The sequence below is a fragment of the Scardinius erythrophthalmus genome (assembly GCF_964197995.2).
Source record: "Scardinius erythrophthalmus genome assembly, chromosome: 11".
Lineage (NCBI taxonomy): Eukaryota > Metazoa > Chordata > Actinopteri > Cypriniformes > Leuciscidae > Scardinius > Scardinius erythrophthalmus.
In genome coordinates, this window is record NC_138231.1 from 44,149,218 (window position 1) to 44,168,991 (window position 19,774).

The window sequence follows — 19,774 nt, forward strand, 5'->3', positions numbered from 1 at the left end:
AAACCCACAGACCTGAATATTTCCTCAAGTGGGATTGTCTCCCATCTGGACGTAGGCATTACAATAATCATGCATGTGGTATAATTATGATGTCATGTATATAATTAAGGGAAATTATTAATTTAGTGACAATCATATACAGTGGTAATTCTGAGCAGTCTATGATTGGACTGTTTAATTGTTTTATGTTGGATAGGATGGCAACTATTGTGTTACCCACAAAGTTGGCAAAAGGGTTCATGCGATGAGAAATTTAGGTTTAGTTAAATGTCAGAATAAATAAAAAGTATTACTTTTAGATTTCTAAATGTTTAAATCAACTAACAGCCATAAAATGTAATAATAATCTGCGTTCTCATGAGTAACTGTCTGTATCAAAGACGGTGCACTCATATTATAATATGTAATAAGTATACTTATGAATGGGAAAACTGCAACATGCAAAATGGCAGAATAAGTCCCGCCTTCTAAGTTAAAGAGCCAATTGCTGATTAATAAAGTAATTGCAGCTGCTGTTGCTATAGAAACAGTCAGTGTTCTGAGACTTGCATATGTGCATTGTGCAAATGCACTGCCTGAAAAAAAAAATGTTGACGCTATTTCAGCATAAGAAACAACATTTATGGGACGGTTCATGTCAGATTTTGCTGATTTGAAATATGTTGATTAATCAAAAATTAATTGTTTGAGATTCAAGGACTCCCCCATTCAAATATGAATTGGTCTTAGATGCCTAAAATCGCGAAGTCAACATACTTTCCTTGAAAGCGATTTTGGCATAAGTGCGCTAAACGCTGTTACCAGAAACTCCTGAGAAGTAATAAGAACGCGGAAGTAGTTAAACTGTGATCCATTGTAAGCATCCAGACTGTGGCATCATAACAGAACTAGATTAATCTTACAAATACTATTCCTTCTAATTTGTTGTTTTTGATGAAATCTTATGAAAGTAAATTTAACCCAAATGTTTCCCCACTGCTCTTCTTGTCCAGAGGAGGAAGAATTTCTTTTACACTTATTCTACCTCTGTTCTTATGCTTAACATTTTTGGCTTCAGATTTCAGCTTACATAATTCTTGTGTTTCGCCAGCTGTGTAATATTTCTGTCAGTAAGGTTCTTTCTTACTCTGATGTCTCTGAAAATAAAGAGCTAAATGATGTCTTAAACTTCATTTGTATAATGGGCAAAAACCTATTCACAAATCAAGATACCTTAAATTCAAGCCTAACTGCAAAGTATTTGCTTGTGATTTACAGCTACAATTGTCATCACTTCAAAAAATCCAATAACAAAGCTTTGAAAACATCCTGAATTATAGTATATAATCTGTATACAGTGTGTACTTCTTATCTGTACAACAGATAGTCTTGTGTCATGTACCGTTGAGAAGTTCATAACTAACGGAATACAATAAGTGTATTTGTTTTAATTAAACTAGGCCTACACCAAGCTTCATACACACATGTAAACAGTATATACATTAGGCTTTTGCACCACATTTTGTTCATAACTTCAGAGAGAAATGTAGAACATTAGTACATTCACAAAACATTAATAAAGCACAGTCATTCGCATACCAAAATTTAGGGCAGTTTTTCTTGACTGAAACGAGCCTATGCACAATATTATGCAGTGTGTAGATATTGAGATAATATTTATGGAGTGCCATGACATACTGCTTGGCTAAAACTAACGGAATCCACGGAATAAACTTTTGGGATCCACTCATTTCACAGTGATGATACAGTGTTGAAAACGTCATTTGAAAAACGTTGGCTAGTCCAACCAATGGAAATTTGATCTGGGACATGGTGGGTAGGGATGATATGTAGAGACCAATTGACCACTGTTTTACAGTTGGAGCTGTTTTATCTTGGATAGGATAGTTCGCTCAGATTGGCAGGTCTATGATTTGCCGCACGCCATACAATAGAAGTGCATGACGCTGAGACAAATCCACCAGGATTTTGTTACTTATTCTCTAGAAATTATTTAGACCTTTAGAATTTTGTGTTTGAAGTTCCGTTTTTGCGGAAGATTTTGCTATATTCCTATTGAAGCTTGAAATGCAGTCATTACGAATGTCAGTTAGACCAGTAAGATTTTTAAAACGAGCGGTTCTCTTATAAAGTGCAGTGCTGAAAAGTGGTAGGGCTACATGAGATATATATATATATATATTTATGAGTTTAAGTATACCGCTTAGGTTTTATGGCAGCAACTTGATACAATTTGAAGGAGGACACCAAGGACGATGGACGTTAGAGGATCAGGAGTTAGAGCCTGTGGCTGGCTTGACAACGGCAGAGTATTCTGCGGAACACTCTTCATTGGAGGTAAAGGAGGACAGGGCCAAATGGCAGAAGAATTGTCACTGGGATAGTGCAGTGACTGCTGCTTATACTAGGGATGCACCGATACCATTTTTTCAGAATCGATCCGATCCGATACCAAAAATTCTGAGTATCGACCGATACCGATACCAGCACAGTTTTTTTTAATCAAGTAGAATTTCTATAACTCTGTGTTGAACTGATAATCACCATTTTGTGTGTTAAACACAATCTACTTAATACAGACAACAAAACAACAACAGCAAAAATATGATCATAATCTGACATAAATGCTATTATAAACTAGTGGATAATTCAGCAGTAAAATTTACATCTATAAAAACCACGACTGCACAATTATTGTATAAAATCTGAACATTTTGTGAAAGAAATGTAGTGGGGAACAAATTAGAGGCAATAAGTGTAACACTAAATCTGGTAAAACTTTACACGTTGCTCTTTGTATTGTTGCAAAATACATTCATGAAAAACAAGATAACAAAAATCAAAATTATCAATTATTTTATTTATAGCCTACTATAAAATTGAGACATTTTTTAAATGTATAGCACAGCTGTTTAATGAGGTAGCAACATATGATAGATAGGACAGAACAAGAACGGCTATTAATAATCTTTCATTTCGTCACTGTATTATGATATGAAAGGCTCCAATACATCGCGGCACAGAGCGCTTATGCGCATCCCGAGCGCAGAATGATGCGCTTGAAGCAACATGAGTCACAGCGCGCAGCACGTCGAGTCCGCATTGAAAAGTTTAAAGCACAAAGAAAATACATATTGATGTGTAGTGTATTATACAGTATCTATCTATGCAATAGTCTATTCAGCATTTCCTTTTAACAGTTTTAAATTTCAGTTACTGTGCGTGAAGAACAAATAGTGCTCTGACTTAATGAAGAATGATTGACAGCCGCAGCTGAGGGAAACGTTAACGTGAGCTTGAATTTAATGACTTAAATATTCATTTCTATCTCACATTATACTATATAATGGCTTCAGAACACTTATAATATTGTGCACAAAAATGTATGGTGCTTTATAATGTTTGTGTGCCTTTTGTGGGGCTTAACAATAACACTGAATAGTATATGCACAATATCGGATTTGGATCGGCCTTGTCTGACCGATACCCGATCTGGCAAAAATGGCAGTACTGGAGCCGATACCGATACTGAGTATCGGATCGGTGCATCCCTAGCTTATACAAGCACGTAATGATGATTGACAGGACTGAATGTTTAGGCTCCTCCCGAACCTATGTTTGGAACTTAATTTAATAAAACTGTAATTATGTGAGATTTTATGACTTTGTGTGCATGTGAACGTTAGAAAGAGGATTTACAATTGTGTGTGTATGTGTGTGTCAGTTGTTTAATCTGACACAGAGACACTGAATAATAAACCCTAAATCCAGCATAGAGGGGTTCAGTGAATGTGGTGTTGAATGTGTGTAAGTGTGTGAGTGTGTGAGTGTCAGAGACACTATAGAAGGACAGAGTGCCGGCTGGCACGTCCACATACACTCCTACTCTTTTGGAGGATGAAGGGACGACAGGTAAATTAGTGAAGTTCTTATTGTGACAGACAGTAAAACTGTTATTAGAGCAGATCAGACTCCAGGATTTGTCACTGTATCCAAACCAACAGTCATGACTCCATCCTTTCCTGCTGATTCCTTTATATGTCACTGATATTTCAGCACGTATGCTCCATTCAGCCTCCCAGTAACAGCGTCCAGTCAGACTCTCTCCACACAGAACCTGAGGATGCACATCAAATCTCTCTGGATGATTAGGATACGGCTGGTTCTCTTCTACAATCGTCACTGTCCTGTTCTCCTCAGACAGAATGAGACCTGTGTTTGCTGTGTTTGGATCCAGTGTAAGATCATAGGCATCTGAACACAAGAAGAGAAATATATATAACACTGGTTTCCCAGATAGCATATGAATGTGGGCCACTTTAGGCAATGATGCTGCACTGCAGGCCTTCTTATTGCCTGGACAAAATGTATGTGAGTCTAAAGTGGCCCACATGTACTGTAACATGGCAAATACAGACCAAATGTTTCAAATCACATGTGGGCTCACTGGAAATGTGTAATCTGAATGTGAATTTAAAGTGGCCCATATGATAAATTATGAATATGGCCCAAATATCACAAAACAAATGTGGGCCACCTTTGGCAAAAATGTGGCTAATCTGGGTGTAAACCAAATGTGGCCGACATATGTTGCAGAAAATGTGGCCCAGTTATCTTAAAACATATCTGAGCCAGTTTTGCAACGTATTAAACAGCAAATTAACATTTATATGTTAATATATATCATAAAAACGATATGTTTTTATGTCTCCGGGAAAGATGATTCTAATGGTAGCAAGATCTGTAGGCGGAGCAAAAAGAGAAAAATAGCTGATTGGCTACCTAGTCATAAGAAAAGGTATAAGACCTGAAGTTCGACCATTGCAAGTCAGATGGCCAGCTGGAATCTCACTTTGTTGCTTGTCAATAAAGGTAATTCTTCTGAAACCTGGAACTTCGACTCTTGAGAGATTTCTTAGAGACCCAATTTGAGGACTTTGAACTTGCCACAACAGTGACCGCTCAAGTGCCATCATTCAATGCGGTACGTGGGCCAGAGCAAGGTATTGGATCTGGGCCGGGTCTGGGGCAGAATTAAAATAAACCGTTGCCTAGATTTAGGCCAGTTCTGCTTTATTTAGAGGCTTATTAGAGGTGTTTATGTACATAAAGGTATCAGACACTTCAGACACTCCAAACACAGACACAAACACTCTGGTGGAGAAACTGTTTACTGATGACGTCGACACGCATTCAGACTGATGCGTTTCGACACATTCAGAATGTTTTTATTTTTCATTTGTATTTTGCTGAATGGATCCATGTAGTATATACAGTCAGGTCAAAGCAGCAGGTTTAGTATCTACTGGCTTCTCCCTTTGAATCTGTCATATATTGTTTTAAAAAAGTTATAATTGAGCAGAGTGAGTTCATTTGGGAAGTTATAAAGTAGAGCTGTAATTTACAAAGTATGTCAGCAAAAAGAATACTGAAGGTTTAAATCTATCTTGAATTTATTTCGTTTAAAAAATAACATGCAGTAAAAGAGTAATAACACTAGCAAACAAATGTTTTGCTAATAAAAATGTTTAAAAACAAGCCCTTTTCTCTTTGCTGCAGAGAGAGTGTGTCTTTGTTTGTGTGTGTGTGTGTGTGTGTGTGTGTGTGTGTGTGTGTGTGTGTGTGTTTGTAGACCTACACTTTCGTGGTCCTGCTGTGATCCTTATCTCTCCTCCATTATCCACACTATAAGTACAAAAAAACAGATTAAATGTAAATATGCATCATGCATACAGACATTCATTCAGTATGTCAGTTATCAGTGTTTGACACACTTGAGTATCTGCAGTGAGCAGTTTGGATCCTTCAGTTTGTCAGAGAGCAGCTTGACTCCTGTATATCCTGGGTAATTGTAGCTCAGATCCAGCTCTCTCAGGTGTGAGGGGTTTGAATTCAAAGCTGAAGACACAAATCCACAGCCTTTCTCTGTCACCATACAGCCAGACAACCTACAGATGGATCAAAACAGCCTCATAATCTACAAAAAACACACATCAACACACAACAGCTGAGTGAATATCATTCATTTGAAAATCTCAGTCTGAAGTTATCAGCATGGTTGGCTAACTGTGCTGAACCGTAATGATAGAATGTGTGTAGTGACATTCCCACTCAGGATTGGTCACTTGTCTATTGCCTAGCTACCAGTTTGTAGCTGACCAAGTGTACTATTTGAGCAAAGTATGAAAAAGAAATGTCAAAAAAAGGCCATGAAGCGGTCGCTATATACTTAGCATACCATCTGTAAACTCTTGCACTACCAAGACAACGACTGATGCATTTGTATTACGTTCAAAATAGCTCAGCCCCACAGTGAAAAATGAAATCATAACCGTACCAGCTGGGCCGAATCGACAAGGAATTGAGCTTTTTGGCCGGATGGTGGAAAAGTGGCTAATGACTTGTTCATTAAGACAGTGACTTGCATAACATATTGGCGGTTTTACTTTTACATTTAAAATAATCACTTAATTTTTTTAATATTTTCATATTCCTATATTCAAAATACATTCAGGGAGTTTTGCACCCCTGTCTTCTTATTCTACTGGAATTTATTTATTAAATGTAATAATTTGACATAAAGTCTCATTTGTCTCAAACTATTCCAAGAGTTGTCATGACTGAATTATAGTTTATCAACAAAATCCGAGAAAACAGAGAAAATTATTTTTTGTTAATACACACAGACCAGTTAAAATGTCCCTAAATTACCTCAGTAACTGAAGCTGACAATTTGGACTCTTTAGCCCATTAGAGAGAAGCTTCACTCCTGAATCCTGCAGGTCATTGTTACTCAGGTCCAGCTCTCTCAGGACACAGTTTGAGGACTTTAGAGCTGATAACAAGCTCTCACAACACTGTCCAGTGAGATTACAGCCAGGAAGCCTAGAATAGATGAAATAACATCAAATTAAAACAAAAATGAAATTAAAATAAAGGTATGTACAAGAAGTGTGTCTGTCCTCAAGAGCATTGAAAAAATAATTGTAACATTCCAGCTTGAATCACTATAAGATGAACTTGTGAGCATGAGAGATAATCTGATCATTTTATCATTAAGGTTCATTAAAAAGTTCTTTTGGTTTCTCTACCCATGATATTTAAAAATTACAAATGCAATAAATATACAGGTATCACTACTAAAGGGGGCTAGATTCATTATTAAACATGACTCTTCATTTGTTAATAATTAACACTCACAGAGCTTTTCTGCAGTTGATCACAGCTGGTACCAGTCTTCTTCTACCCTCAGCTGATGAGTTGTATTTCATGGGGTTTAGCTCATCCAGCGCCTCCTCTGAGATCTGAAGCATATAGGCGATTGTTGAGCAGTGAGCAGGAGAGAGTTTCTTCTCTGAGGGTTTGTCTGATTTCACAAACTCCTGAATCTCTCTGGACAGAGTCTGATCTTTCACTTCCAGCAGACAGAGGAACAGATTAATGGATTGGTCAGCTGAGAGATGTTTTTTGCATATCGCATCAATTTCATTTACATAAAATATATCATGATCATCAATGTTAAGACTCTTGATGTTCTTTTGAATGTACTGCGTGGTTCTCCTGATGCTCTCTGAGCTTTTCTCTGTGTGTGTCAGTAGATCCTGTAAGAGTCTCTGATTGGACTCCAGTGAGACGCCCAGCAGGAACCGCAGGAACAGATCCAGCTGTCCATTCTCACTCTTGAGGGCTTTTTTTACTGCTGATGTTAGTAACTCAGAGAGAGAGTCTTCATCAGATCTGTAAAAACTGAATTTATGCAGCGGTTCCTTGTTCTTGACCACATGTGAGTAAAACACAGAGAAAGCAGCGAGAAACTCCTGAACGCTCAGATGAATGAAGCTGTAGACTTTCCTCTGATGAATCACAGATTCCTCAAAGATCTCAGTGCAAATCCCAGAATACACTGAGGCGTCAGTGACGTCTATGCCGCTCTCAATCAGGTCCTCCTCATAGAACATCACATTGCCCTTCATCAGCTGATGGAAAGCCACTTCAGCAAGTTTCACAATCAATTCTCTGTTTGACCACAAGAGTTTCTCTGGATCTCTCTCTTCATACTTCTGATTCCTCATGTTGATCTGAATCAGCAGGAAGTGGATGTACATTTCAGTCAGAGTTTGAGGGATTTCTGCACTGTGATCTTCTTCCAGGAGCTTCTGAAGCACAGTGGAGGAGATCCAGCAGAAGACGGGTATGTGGCACATGATGTGGAGGCTTCTTGCTCTTCTGATGTGAGAGATGATTCTGCTGGCTTGATGCTCGTCACTGATTCTCTTCCTGAAATATTCCTCTCTCTGAGGCTCATTGAATCCCTGAATCTCTGTCAGACGGTGGATGTATTTGGAGGGGATCTGATTGGCTGCTGCTGGTCTGGAGGTGATCCAGATGAGAGCCGAGGGAAGCAGCTCTCCTTTCATGAGCTTTGACATCAACACACCCACTGATGAAGTCTCAGTCACATCAGAAACTTCCTGAGCGTCTGAAAACATCAGTGTGATTCTGCTTTCATCCAGACCATCAAAGATGAACACAACTTTACACTCCTCATAAATCTTTGAGTCCAGATCTTGAAGTTCAGGATGAAAGTCCAGCAGAAGTCTGTGAAGACTGTACTGATGATCTCGGATCAAGTTCAGCTCTCGAAATGGAAGAACAAACATGAAATCTACATCCTGATTGGCTTTTCCCTCTGCCCAGTCCAGAATGAACTTCTTCACAGAGACGGTTTTCCCGATTCCAGCGATGCCTTTAGTGAGAACAGTCTTGATTTGCTCTTTCTCCTCGCGTCCAGGTTCAGGTGAGGCTTTAAAGATGTCATTGCAGTAGATTGATCTTGTGTCTTGTGAGTGTCGTGTTCTGGCTGTTTTCTCCATCTGTAAAACCTCATGTTCTTCATTCACTCCTTCACTCTCTCCCTCGATTATGTATAGATGCGTGTAGATCCTGTTCAGGAGGGTTTCATTCTCTCTGAGTTTTATTCCCTCAAAAAATCTCTCATACTTGTTCTTCATGCTGGTTTTGTGTCGGTCTTTGACTCTCTGTAGTTCATCATTCATTAATTGATCATGCCTAGTCAGGGCAGTCGTTACGATGGTTAAAGTGTTGTTTAAACATAAGACTGAGGCGGCTCGTCGAGAGATGCTTTGGTCTACTCCGCTGAAATAACAAAAGAAGAAGGGATTAAAATTATGAAAATGAAAGGATTTAATGTATAAAATTAAAATCTAAATCAATTAAAATCTCAATCTAGTATTTTCTATTTAACCTAATCAATCTGACACCAGAGATTCTGTTAGCCAAAAAGTTTCTCATATCTGGACACTGGTATCAATTAATAGACTAGAAGGTTAACAAAGAAATTCAAACATGAACAGAACAGAGAAACAGATCCAAAAACAAACTTAAAACGTGACTATGACATTGGGGAGACTCTCTATTAGTTCTGGTGAAATCTAGGGCTGAAACGATTCATCGAGTTACTCGATTAACTCGATTACAAAAATTCCTTGAGACAAAAACTCTGCCTCGAAGCCTCGTTAAATTCCTATGACGCGCACTATACGTGCAGGGATCTGATTGTTTAGCGTCGCTGAAACAAGATAACGATTCTGATCAAGCGCCAATATTTCCGCCCGTGCCGAAGCCTATACATTGATGTTCGCTGATTTTAATCCCATACTGCATTTGTAGTGATGTCGTGATGTGGTTTGACTAGATATGATGTTTAGCTTTGATGTTTTTAAGTAGTAAACGTATTCACGTTCAATTGCAAGAGAGTATAGCCTAAAAAAAGAACCCCTTTACACACACACACACACATGCACCCTCGTCTCTCTCACGCGCCAGTCAGACCAATTGCGGCAATGCATCACATATGCTTAAACTTTTATGTAGCCACGCAACAATAATTTCAGCATGCATTCACTGTATACACCGGGACGTGATGGAGGAACAAATATTGTATTGCAGTCTTTGCGAGACCTTGTTTGTAGGTTATGTCACGTCTGCCAAATAGTTACAGACAACAACAAAAAAATGAAACTCCCCAGCCTGCTTCTCCAAATCCACTCGTAATGCTCATGTTGTGTTTCCAACACTTTTTAAACTGCTGAAAATCTTTGCAACACTACCTGTCTCAACAGCCATTGTTGAACGCTCATTCTCGAAGTGAAAACTAAACTTCGTAATGCGTGTGGACAAGAACGACTCTCTGATATTCTGCTTCTGGCCATTGAAAAAGACATCCCAATCATAAAAGATGAGGTTATTAAGATCTTTCAGGACATGGTACCAAATAGAAAGGTTTTGCTGTAAAAGGAAATGATAAATACCAAAATGTAAATCTGTAAATAGTTTCTTCTGTTATTATCACCAATGTGTAATTGTGATGTTCTATCAAAACATCTACAATCAAGTCTAAAATGTATTTGAGCATGTGCTGTCTTCTCTTTTAATTGTACATTTTGTAATAACTGGAAAATTTGTGTTAACAAGCAACCACCCCCTTGGTGCCCTTTTTTTTGGTTTGGGCCACTGCCCCTCAAAATGTCTGTGCACGGCCCTGGTACTCTTCATACTCAAGTACTTTTAAAAACAAGTACTTCAGTACTTTTACTTAAGTAGACATCTGACTGTAGTACTTTTACTTGTACTTGAGTAAAATTTAGCAAGGGGTATCTGTACTTTTACTCAAGTAATGAAGCTGTGTACTCTGTCCGCCTCTGGTCATTTTCCATCACTGAACGTTTGTCCACAGACGTGAATACATCAAAATTACATGTTGGCCAATAGTATGTTCTAAGTAGCTGATATAAGCACAAATGTCAGGGCATGTCAAAACATCTCAAGGGCCCCCAAAACACGTCAGACCCTTAGGAGTTTATATCACCGTTTTATTGCAATAAGGCGCTTTAAGTGTTTTTCACGTCAAGTGTTTAAGAACGTCCAAATTTTTTTTGTGATTGAAATACTGCAGCATGTGCTGTCTAAGGATCACAAGTGTATAAAAACTTGCCTTTAGTTCACATATTTTTGCTTTCCCTCTTTTGAGATGGACATCTGTCGTATTGGATTTTTGCCGTTATCCGATTTGTAGGGCTGGGCGATATGGCCTAAAAAAAAAATCCCTGATTTTTTCACAAAAAATTCGATTTACGATTTAAACCGATTTTTTTTCTTCCCCTACTTAAAATCAATCTGCAGATGACAAAGAAATTGTTCAAAACAATTTTTAACTTTATTTTGTTTTGATTTTCCCTTCTGGAATTTGATTTGGATTTTCCCCTTGGGGTTAAAGTGCAATCAGAAACAACAAGCCAAAAAGACAAGATGGCAGGCCCTACCTTTGTAAACAGTGAAAATGTAACAGAACAGAACAGAACAGAACAGAACATGAAATGGATGGATTGGGGTTGGTGGGGAACGTGAAAAAAAAAATGTACATCACAATAAAGTGTATTGTGATTGTCAAAACATTTGGTAACTAAACAGAATTTTAGTTTAGTTTAGTGACAACACAATGTTTACATGGTACAATGACTGGTATGCTACTGTTTTTATTATTGCTTTCACAATTTCATTTCAATTCAATTCTTGTGATTTGATTCTGATCTTGATTCAATATCGATTCCTTTGGATAAATACTAGGTACAGTAGATACATGTTAATTTAAAGCCCTGTCAGCTGGTATTATTATTAAAGGTTAAAAATAACATCTCAAATGAAATGTTATTATAAAAAAACGCATAATAAGTTCAACATTATAATATTTTAATGATATAGGTAAAAATATAATAAATAGGTAATATAGTTATCATATTTAGCAAAATACTACTCTCTACAGCAATTATTTTAAAGTCCAACTAACGTGCTATGGTCATTAATGGGCTTTCCAGAGGTAAAAGTAACTTTACGTGGCATATTGTCCTCTAGCTGTTAGACCTCTTTCCGCAGTTGAAAAACACAGATCGATCGATTTTATTTCATTTCGGTAAGTTGAACTGTATCCTTCAAATTACCTATTGATCATTCGTGTTTATTTAGCCTACTAGTAACTAGTAGTAAAGAGTAACAGATGATCGGTTCACGTGCCGCTTGAACTCTGTCAGCGATCTGTCAAGCGCCAAAACGGTGTTTATTGTTTGAATTTCGTAATTAAATCGACAGAATCTGAGAGCTGAGAATTTGTTTCATAGCAATAGTAACCTTCTCTGTCTTGTCTGTCGGTGTCAGTGTCCTCTTTGCTTCGCGATTTTTCTCTGCGTGAGAAAATGGATGTGTAGCGTGAGAGCGTTTAAAAAGTGACGATTGCGTGAGTCTCACGGTGAATTCGTGAGAGTTGGCAGCTCTGCGGATTCAGTTTGTAAGACTGTAGATTGTTTTTTGGCGGGTGTGCTTGTGCTGCCACGGTCTTGCCATGTTGTTTGTGTATCTCTATGCCAAACGCGCGGGGGAAGAGCTGAGCCCATTCGGAGCTACGGGAGCCCAGAGGGGAGCGTCGGCGAATGTTAAAGAGAAAACCGATTTTCATTCAAAAAAATCGACGTAAACTGCACATTCGAATTAATCGATAAAATCGATTTATCGCCCAGCCCTACCGATTTGCCGATATTTTTCCAACTCATTTTTGCCGATATCAATATACTTTTTTCCCCCTTGGTTTGGAAACAACACCAAGTCTTTCCTGTGCATGAATTCTAAATGAATTATTTTTCATTCCAGTTAGTATTGAGCAAAAACTGTTTTTTTTTCTTTCTGGTTTCTGAGTTCTGAGGACTCCTTAACAAAAAAGTTTAATTGTTAAAGATAAATAAATGATAATAAAGTTCATAAAGTATACTTTTTATAATAAGAGTACATTAAAAGCTCTGAAAATAACAGACAACCCCCCCCCCTTATTTGCTTTAAAAAGTCTTTTAAAATGTCAATGACGTCATACACAGCGTACGACCAGAGATACTGCTTTACGGCAATCCTTCAGTCACTTTGGTGCTTTCACAGTACATACATAACCATAGAAAAAAGTTGCTGCTTTAAAAAAAAAAACTTGGCCGAAAAAGTTCGCCGTAACATTCTGGTCCCGCTTTGGATGCCACGATGCCATCAAGCGGTATCTCTGGTCGTAATCAGTCCTTCACTGACCAATCAGCGTTCATTAGCAGAATGCTAGCGTGTTATGGGCAACAACAACTCAACCTGTAAGAAATCGAAAGGACATAAGTACTCGTTCATTCAACTTTCGACCTATAACCCATGTTGAACTTGCAAAACCTACAATCAAATCTGAGATTTCTCAACGGCAATCGGGTGAAAGAGACACATTTAGCCGTCTAGCTCCATAGACTCCCATTCATTCTGCACTCATGGGCAATCGCCCCCAGTGGAGCTCTGGTGGAACTACAACCAACATTCGGTACAATAGGGAGTGGCCAGGCTCTCCGTAGACGGGCTCTGGAGTGACTGTTGACGGGTATACAAATTCACAAATTCAAGGCAGCAATCAAAAACTGTTAATCTAATCATCATACATGCAAGTCACTTTAAAAATTACCACACTGCCCACATGATCTTATCACTAACACTCTTTGCACACGTGAGTTATTGCAGGCCCATATCAACACGTTATCATACTGGCAAGGCATATCGGCTTCATTTTTTCATATCGGACAATTCTGGTGGTTTATTTTAAGCCTTTATCGGCCAATTCTGATGTAGTGCCGATAATACTGTGCATTCCTACTGAAAACAACGACTTTACTAGATTGTCTCTCACCTGGGGTCAGAGGTCACCCTTTCATCACTGAATGCAGGAGGATGACGCATGGATCCGTCACTCTTCATAGACACACAGCTGGGGTCAGAGGTCACCCTTTCATCACTGAATGCAGGAGGATGACGCATGGATCCGTCACTCTTCATAGACACACAGCTGGGGTCAGAGGTCACCCTTTCATCACTGAATGCAGGAGGATGACGCATGGATCCGTCACTCTTCATAGACACACAGCTGGGGTCAGAGGTCACCCTTTCATCACTGAATCCAGGAGGATGACGCATGGATCCGTCACTCTTCATAGACACACAGCTGGGGTCAGAGGTCACTGCTTCATCACTGAATGCAGGAGGATGATGCATGGATCCGTCACTCTTCATAGACACACAGCTGGGGTCAGAGGTCACCGCTTCATCACTGAATGCAGGAGGATGACGCATGGATGCGTCACTCTTCATAGACACACAGCTGGGGTCAGAGGTCACCCTTTCATCACTGAATGCAGGAGGATGACGCATGGATCCGTCACTCTTCATAGACACACAGCTGGGGTCAGAGGTCACCCTTTCATCACTGAATGCAGGAGGATGACGCATGGATCCGTCACTCTTCATAGACACACAGCTGGGGTCAGAGGTCACTGTTTCATCACTGAATCCAGGAGGATGACGCATGGATCCGTCACTCTTCATAGATCACAGCTGGGGTCAGAGGTCACCATTTCATCACAGACCTGCACATGGAAACACAGAGAAAAAAAATCATATAACGTTTAACTATTCCAGTAATGTATAAAAGGCTCCCGGAGAAAGAAGACTTCTATTGTGGGACTTTTATTTTGATAGTTATTTTAGAGTGCGATACCCGATACTTCCAGTAGGAGGCATTATTATGAATACCATTGTTCATGGTATTCAGCTACAATAAAGTGTTTTCAACTGGAATTGATATTAGGAATCAATAAGAATCGGAAACGTTAAAATTCATACGGTACCCAACTCATATCGGCCTACTCCAGTTATATCAGATAAAATGCACATGATTATCTTTGCTTGAAAATGTTGTGAACAGCAGCTATGCTAATTATTTTCTTGCTTCTCGGTTTTATCTCTGGACGCCCATCCTTAGGTAACTATTATGTCAGCTCCAGTTTGGATCTAGCCTATTATGAAGACTTCAGATGCCCAACAACTGTGAATAGACGACGCCAACTCATGCGAAGACTTCATATGACGCAAACTCTGAATCAATATGCACCAGTGCTAAATTTTTCTATATGTCATACTCAGGCACGTCCACAGGTAGGGCTCAACCTGTGCAGAGCACATCCCCTCTTTGCCCTTACACTCCGAAGTGCCCTTTTTTTTGGTGGTGGTGTTTTTTTCCCCCTCTTCAATAAATCAATGCTATTGATCGCCATTTACGTCTGTTTTACAAATATTTAGCCAATGAAAGTTCTTAAAAAGAGCTTGTGTAAATCTTGTTCGATCCTCAAACTGTCAGTAAACCTGATAACCCCCCCTCTATCTGATAACTCCGCCCTCTCTGATAACTCCACCCCCTCTATCTGATAACCCCCCTCTATCTGATAACTCCCCCCTCTATCAGATAAGTCCGCCCCTCTATCTGATAACTCGGCCCCCTCTATCTGATAACTCCGCCCCCTCTATAGGATAACTCCGCCCCCTCTATAGGATAACTCCGCCCCCTCTATAGGATAACTCCGCCCCCTCTATAGGATAACTCCGCCCCCTCTATCTGATAACCCCCCTCTATCTGATAACTCCGCCCCCTCTATCTACCCCCCCTCTATCTGATAACTCTGCTCCCTCTATCTGATAACTCCGCCCTCTCTGATAACTCCGCCCCTCTATCGATAACCCCCCCTCTATCTGATAACTCCCCCCTCTATCAGATAAGTCCGCCCCTCTATCTGATAACTCGGCCCCCTCTATCTGATAACTCCGCCCCCTCTATAGGATAACTCCGCCCCTCTATAGGATAACTCCGCCCCCTCTGTAGGATAACTCCGCCCCCTCTATCTTGACTGAATGAACTGAAGCTCTGCAGCAGCCGCACAGCAGACAGCAGCTGAACGAAGTTTTGCAAGGGTAAACAAAGATCTTGTTGTTTGAATAAGTACTAAACACTATGTCTATAAAGGCTCATATTTTATTTATTTGATGTCTTACTGAAACATGTGGGACCTGAGAGCTGTCTAGCATTTGCCATCTAGTCATAGCCAACACACAGCCTACACTTTAATGGCCTGTGCATACAGTAGCATTTCATCTTTTACAAAATGAGTAAAAAGTATTTTACAACAGGAAAAACTGAGCGCCCATATAGCTACAACAAACTAGTTTGCCGCCGCATTAGATGTTTGTGTGAAAAACTGTCAAAATAACAATTGTAAGTCCAAAATATTGCCGTGTCCTCTCTTTTATTTTAATATTTTAGATTAATCATTAAAATGCTGTCAATTTCACAATCTAAATTCAGTATATGAGTCCATTTGTGTTGGATTTGCTGTACAGGTGTTGATTTTTTAACGGCCACTGGTAGAGTCACCGATTGGTAAAACCCCATGCACTAATTTCTATTTTTTTAATTATTAAAATTAAATTTTGTTCTTTGCCTGAATGTGCAGACTCATGCAAATTCAAAGACCTCATCCTAAAAATATTGATATTCTGCAATTCTGTAAATAAAATGAAATAAAATAGCCTATAAAACAAACAAATCGCTGTAGTGAAGAAGACTCTTCGTCTGCTTTTCGCTTCAGCATGTCAATCGGAGTATCAGCCAGTAAAACAGTGGGAGATCTTAAGGCTGGCGCGACGCAACAAGCGCGCTCAATTATGGACAAAAAGAGCGAATAAAATGTAAGATAAGATGGCAAATAAGAGCAGTGTTTTAATGTCTGTTTGCACATGTACATCAATCGGAGTGTCTGGTAGATGTAAACAGTGAGAGATCTTGTGATAGTGGCCGAAGCGACGCTTATAGTAAGAACCACGAAACGCGCTCCATTACGGGCTAAATGAGCGAATAAAATATAAGATAATATGACAAAAAGGTAAATAAGAGCAGGATTGCACTGTCTGTGTGCTCTCGTGAATCAATCGGAGTGTCTAGTAGATGAAAATTTAATGAGTAAATTACAGTAAATTACATTTTTGTGTACTGAATTACATTCAGTAAATTACATTTACTGAATTTAAATGTAAATGTAAATGTAAATGAAAACAGTGAGAGATCTTGTGGCAGGTGCGACTCTTAGGTGCTGAGACTGGTTATATCTGTGACTGGTCGAGTGGCAGGCGCATATAACGGTGACAGGTGGAGTGGCAGCTGCCTCTAGCGGTGACGGGTTGAGTGACTGGTCGAGTGGCAGCTCCCCCTGCCACGCAGAGATTTTACCCCTACTGCTCTTCGCTCGTCTTCACATGTATAACCAGACAGTTGATGGACCCCATTGACTTCCATAGTATTTTTTTTTTCCTACTATGGAAGTCAATGGGGTCCATTAACTGTTTGGTTACCGACATTTTTCAAAATATCTTCTTTTGTGTTCAGCAGAAAAAAGAAATTCATACAGGTTTGAAACAACTTGAGGGTGAGTAAATGATGACAGAATTTTCATTTTTGGGCGAACTATCCCTTTAATCATTAGTTATGTATTCATTGCCTCAATAATCTCATTTTTTATGCCTAAAATTAATACATTTAGCTAACTGTGTATATGTACATTTGTGAAATACATAACTTAGACAGTTACGTCTGATAGCTTAAATTGTAATGTGGACACATGCACTTTCTGTAAAGCTGCTTTGAAACAATATGTATTGTGAAAAGCTATACAAAAAATGTGAATTGAATAGAATTGATGGAGCAATTCACTAAGATAAGTTGATGCCCATCATGACAAAGACCATGACTAAGATTATAAACTGTATATACGGCATGAAACTGGAAGCTAATGAAGTTAAAGTGAGAGTGATTTGTGCAGACTTACACATGTGTGAGGAAACGTGCAGCAGAACTCTGTTATTAACAGTGAAAATCAAATAAAAGCGAGCTTAAGTAGTCCAGACGTGATGTTATTAAAGCATTTCTGAGTCTACTGAGTGAGGAAAGTAAACTAGCAATATTACAAGTCTTTCGATTTTTATGAGGAGACTTATTAGCCATACATTGTGTTGCAGCAAGGAGAGTGGAAAAATCAGAAGCAGATTTGAAGCTAATAAATAAAGATTGAGTTTAATATGACAGCAAACCGAAAACATTGTACAATAATAAGACATGATATCAAAAGCCGAAGAACTTACCGTAATGTGACAGTTTATACATTCTTCGAGTCTTTACTTCCGGCTTCGATGTGTTTCTTCAGAAACAGAAGGCGCATGCGCAGGAGGTCCCAGGTATCAACAACAGATAAACCCGCCAACAGAGTTGTGTTGTGATAAAGGCCTATGTCTGCCAATACCTCTTCTTCTTCTTTTAGTTTTCTGGCGGGTTTCAGTCTATCGTTAAATGTCTATCGCCACCTACTATACTGGAGTGTGTAACATAATGAAAAACTGCCTTACTTCCTTCTGCTTATTCACTGTTTATGTTAATTTCTTTACACTTCATTAAAAAAATAAAAAAATCTCTCCCCCTATAGGACAACTGTGGTAATGGCCATTTCCATTTCAACAATTTAGCAGACACTTTCTCCAGCAGATCCTCCCAGTTTTGGAATTGGTCATTCGCCAAAACAACTAATGTTTTCAGCCCGTCCTGTCTCCGCTGTCACCCACCCTTGAGTTGAGGAAACCCAGCATCTTCCCAATAATAGACCCTTGAATTTGAAATTAAAATTCCTCCTCAATCTGCACAACAAAGATTCAATAACCAAACTGTATAATTGGCCAGAAAGTGCCTCTCGACACAGGAATATACAGTATGTGTACTTACAGTGTACTTACCTAAGAAAGTACTGGCAATATAAGGTAACTAACATGGTTAAGGTTAGGTTTAGAGGTAGGTTTAAAACTGATTAATTATATCCTGTAAAAAAAAAAAAATATTGTCGTTATAGATCTTCAGTGTTATTTGATAAACATTTGGGGGGGGGGGGGGGGGGGATTACGATCAGAACATGCTACCAAAGACACTGATCTCCAGTTTTTGAGAAGTCCCAAGTCCACTTTCTTTGGAAGCAGAGACAAGACTATGGAAGTAAAATAATACCAAATGTTAAAAAAAAATAAAAAAAAAAAAGCGAGTTGAATTGCACTAATTGAAAAAAATATGCATTGCATTAACCATGCTTGCATTTTAATGGACTTTAAAATGGATTACAGTAAAATGGATTTTAACATCCGGGGACGACAGGAATATCAATAGATTACGATTCATAATGTCCATCTGCTGTTAGTCTTCCTCTCCAGCAGGGGGTGCAAGCGGGTGACGACGAAGAGCAGAGCATCAGTCGCTCTGTTGTTCACAAAAACTGATTTACAGAAATGAAAGCTGCACTGTGTAGGATTTTCTCCCATCTAGCGGTGAAATTGTTTATGACTACCAGCTGAATATTACTTTCCAGCCCCTCCCATTCCGAGGGCGTTTTAACTCCTACGGTGGCCGTATTATTTCAAATCTGCCGGCCTTCGTCTTCAGGCAGGAAATGCACTACGGACAGGGCCTACGCCAAAGAACTTTATAAATAATTGCTTGCTGGGCTGTCAATAAATTAATGCTTTGTTACATCATCCTATCTCCCGAGTCTTTCTGCTAGACATGGAGCAAGCGGTAAGTATTTGTGATTAAAAAAAGGAACCGCATTTAAATATTTTGAATAAATGCTGTTCTTAAAATATATATATATATATCAAATAATTCTGAAAAAGTATCACAAGATCCAAAAAAATATTAAGCACTGTTTCCAACATTGATAATAACTGAGTATCAAATCAATCAATTAGAATCAATCAATCGGCCTTCAGCCAGTTTCTC

General features: G+C 38.9%; 1 protein-coding gene across 1 annotated transcript; it reads right to left on the bottom strand.

Annotated features, from left to right (window-relative positions):
* Positions 1–2,769: 2,769 nt before the first annotated feature.
* Positions 2,770–18,183, bottom strand: LOC308698838 (NACHT, LRR and PYD domains-containing protein 3-like). The gene is made up of 7 exons (XM_081379230.1): positions 18,103–18,183; positions 13,772–14,504; positions 7,201–9,156; positions 6,712–6,885; positions 5,775–5,948; positions 5,639–5,685; positions 2,770–4,254 (listed from the first exon to the last, which is right to left on the bottom strand). The coding sequence occupies exons 2-7, from the start codon at positions 14,461–14,463 to the stop codon at positions 3,683–3,685; spliced, it is 3,615 nt and encodes a 1,204-aa protein (XP_081235356.1). The 5' UTR covers positions 14,464–14,504; positions 18,103–18,183; the 3' UTR covers positions 2,770–3,682.
* Between the last annotated feature and the right edge of the window lie 1,591 nt (positions 18,184–19,774).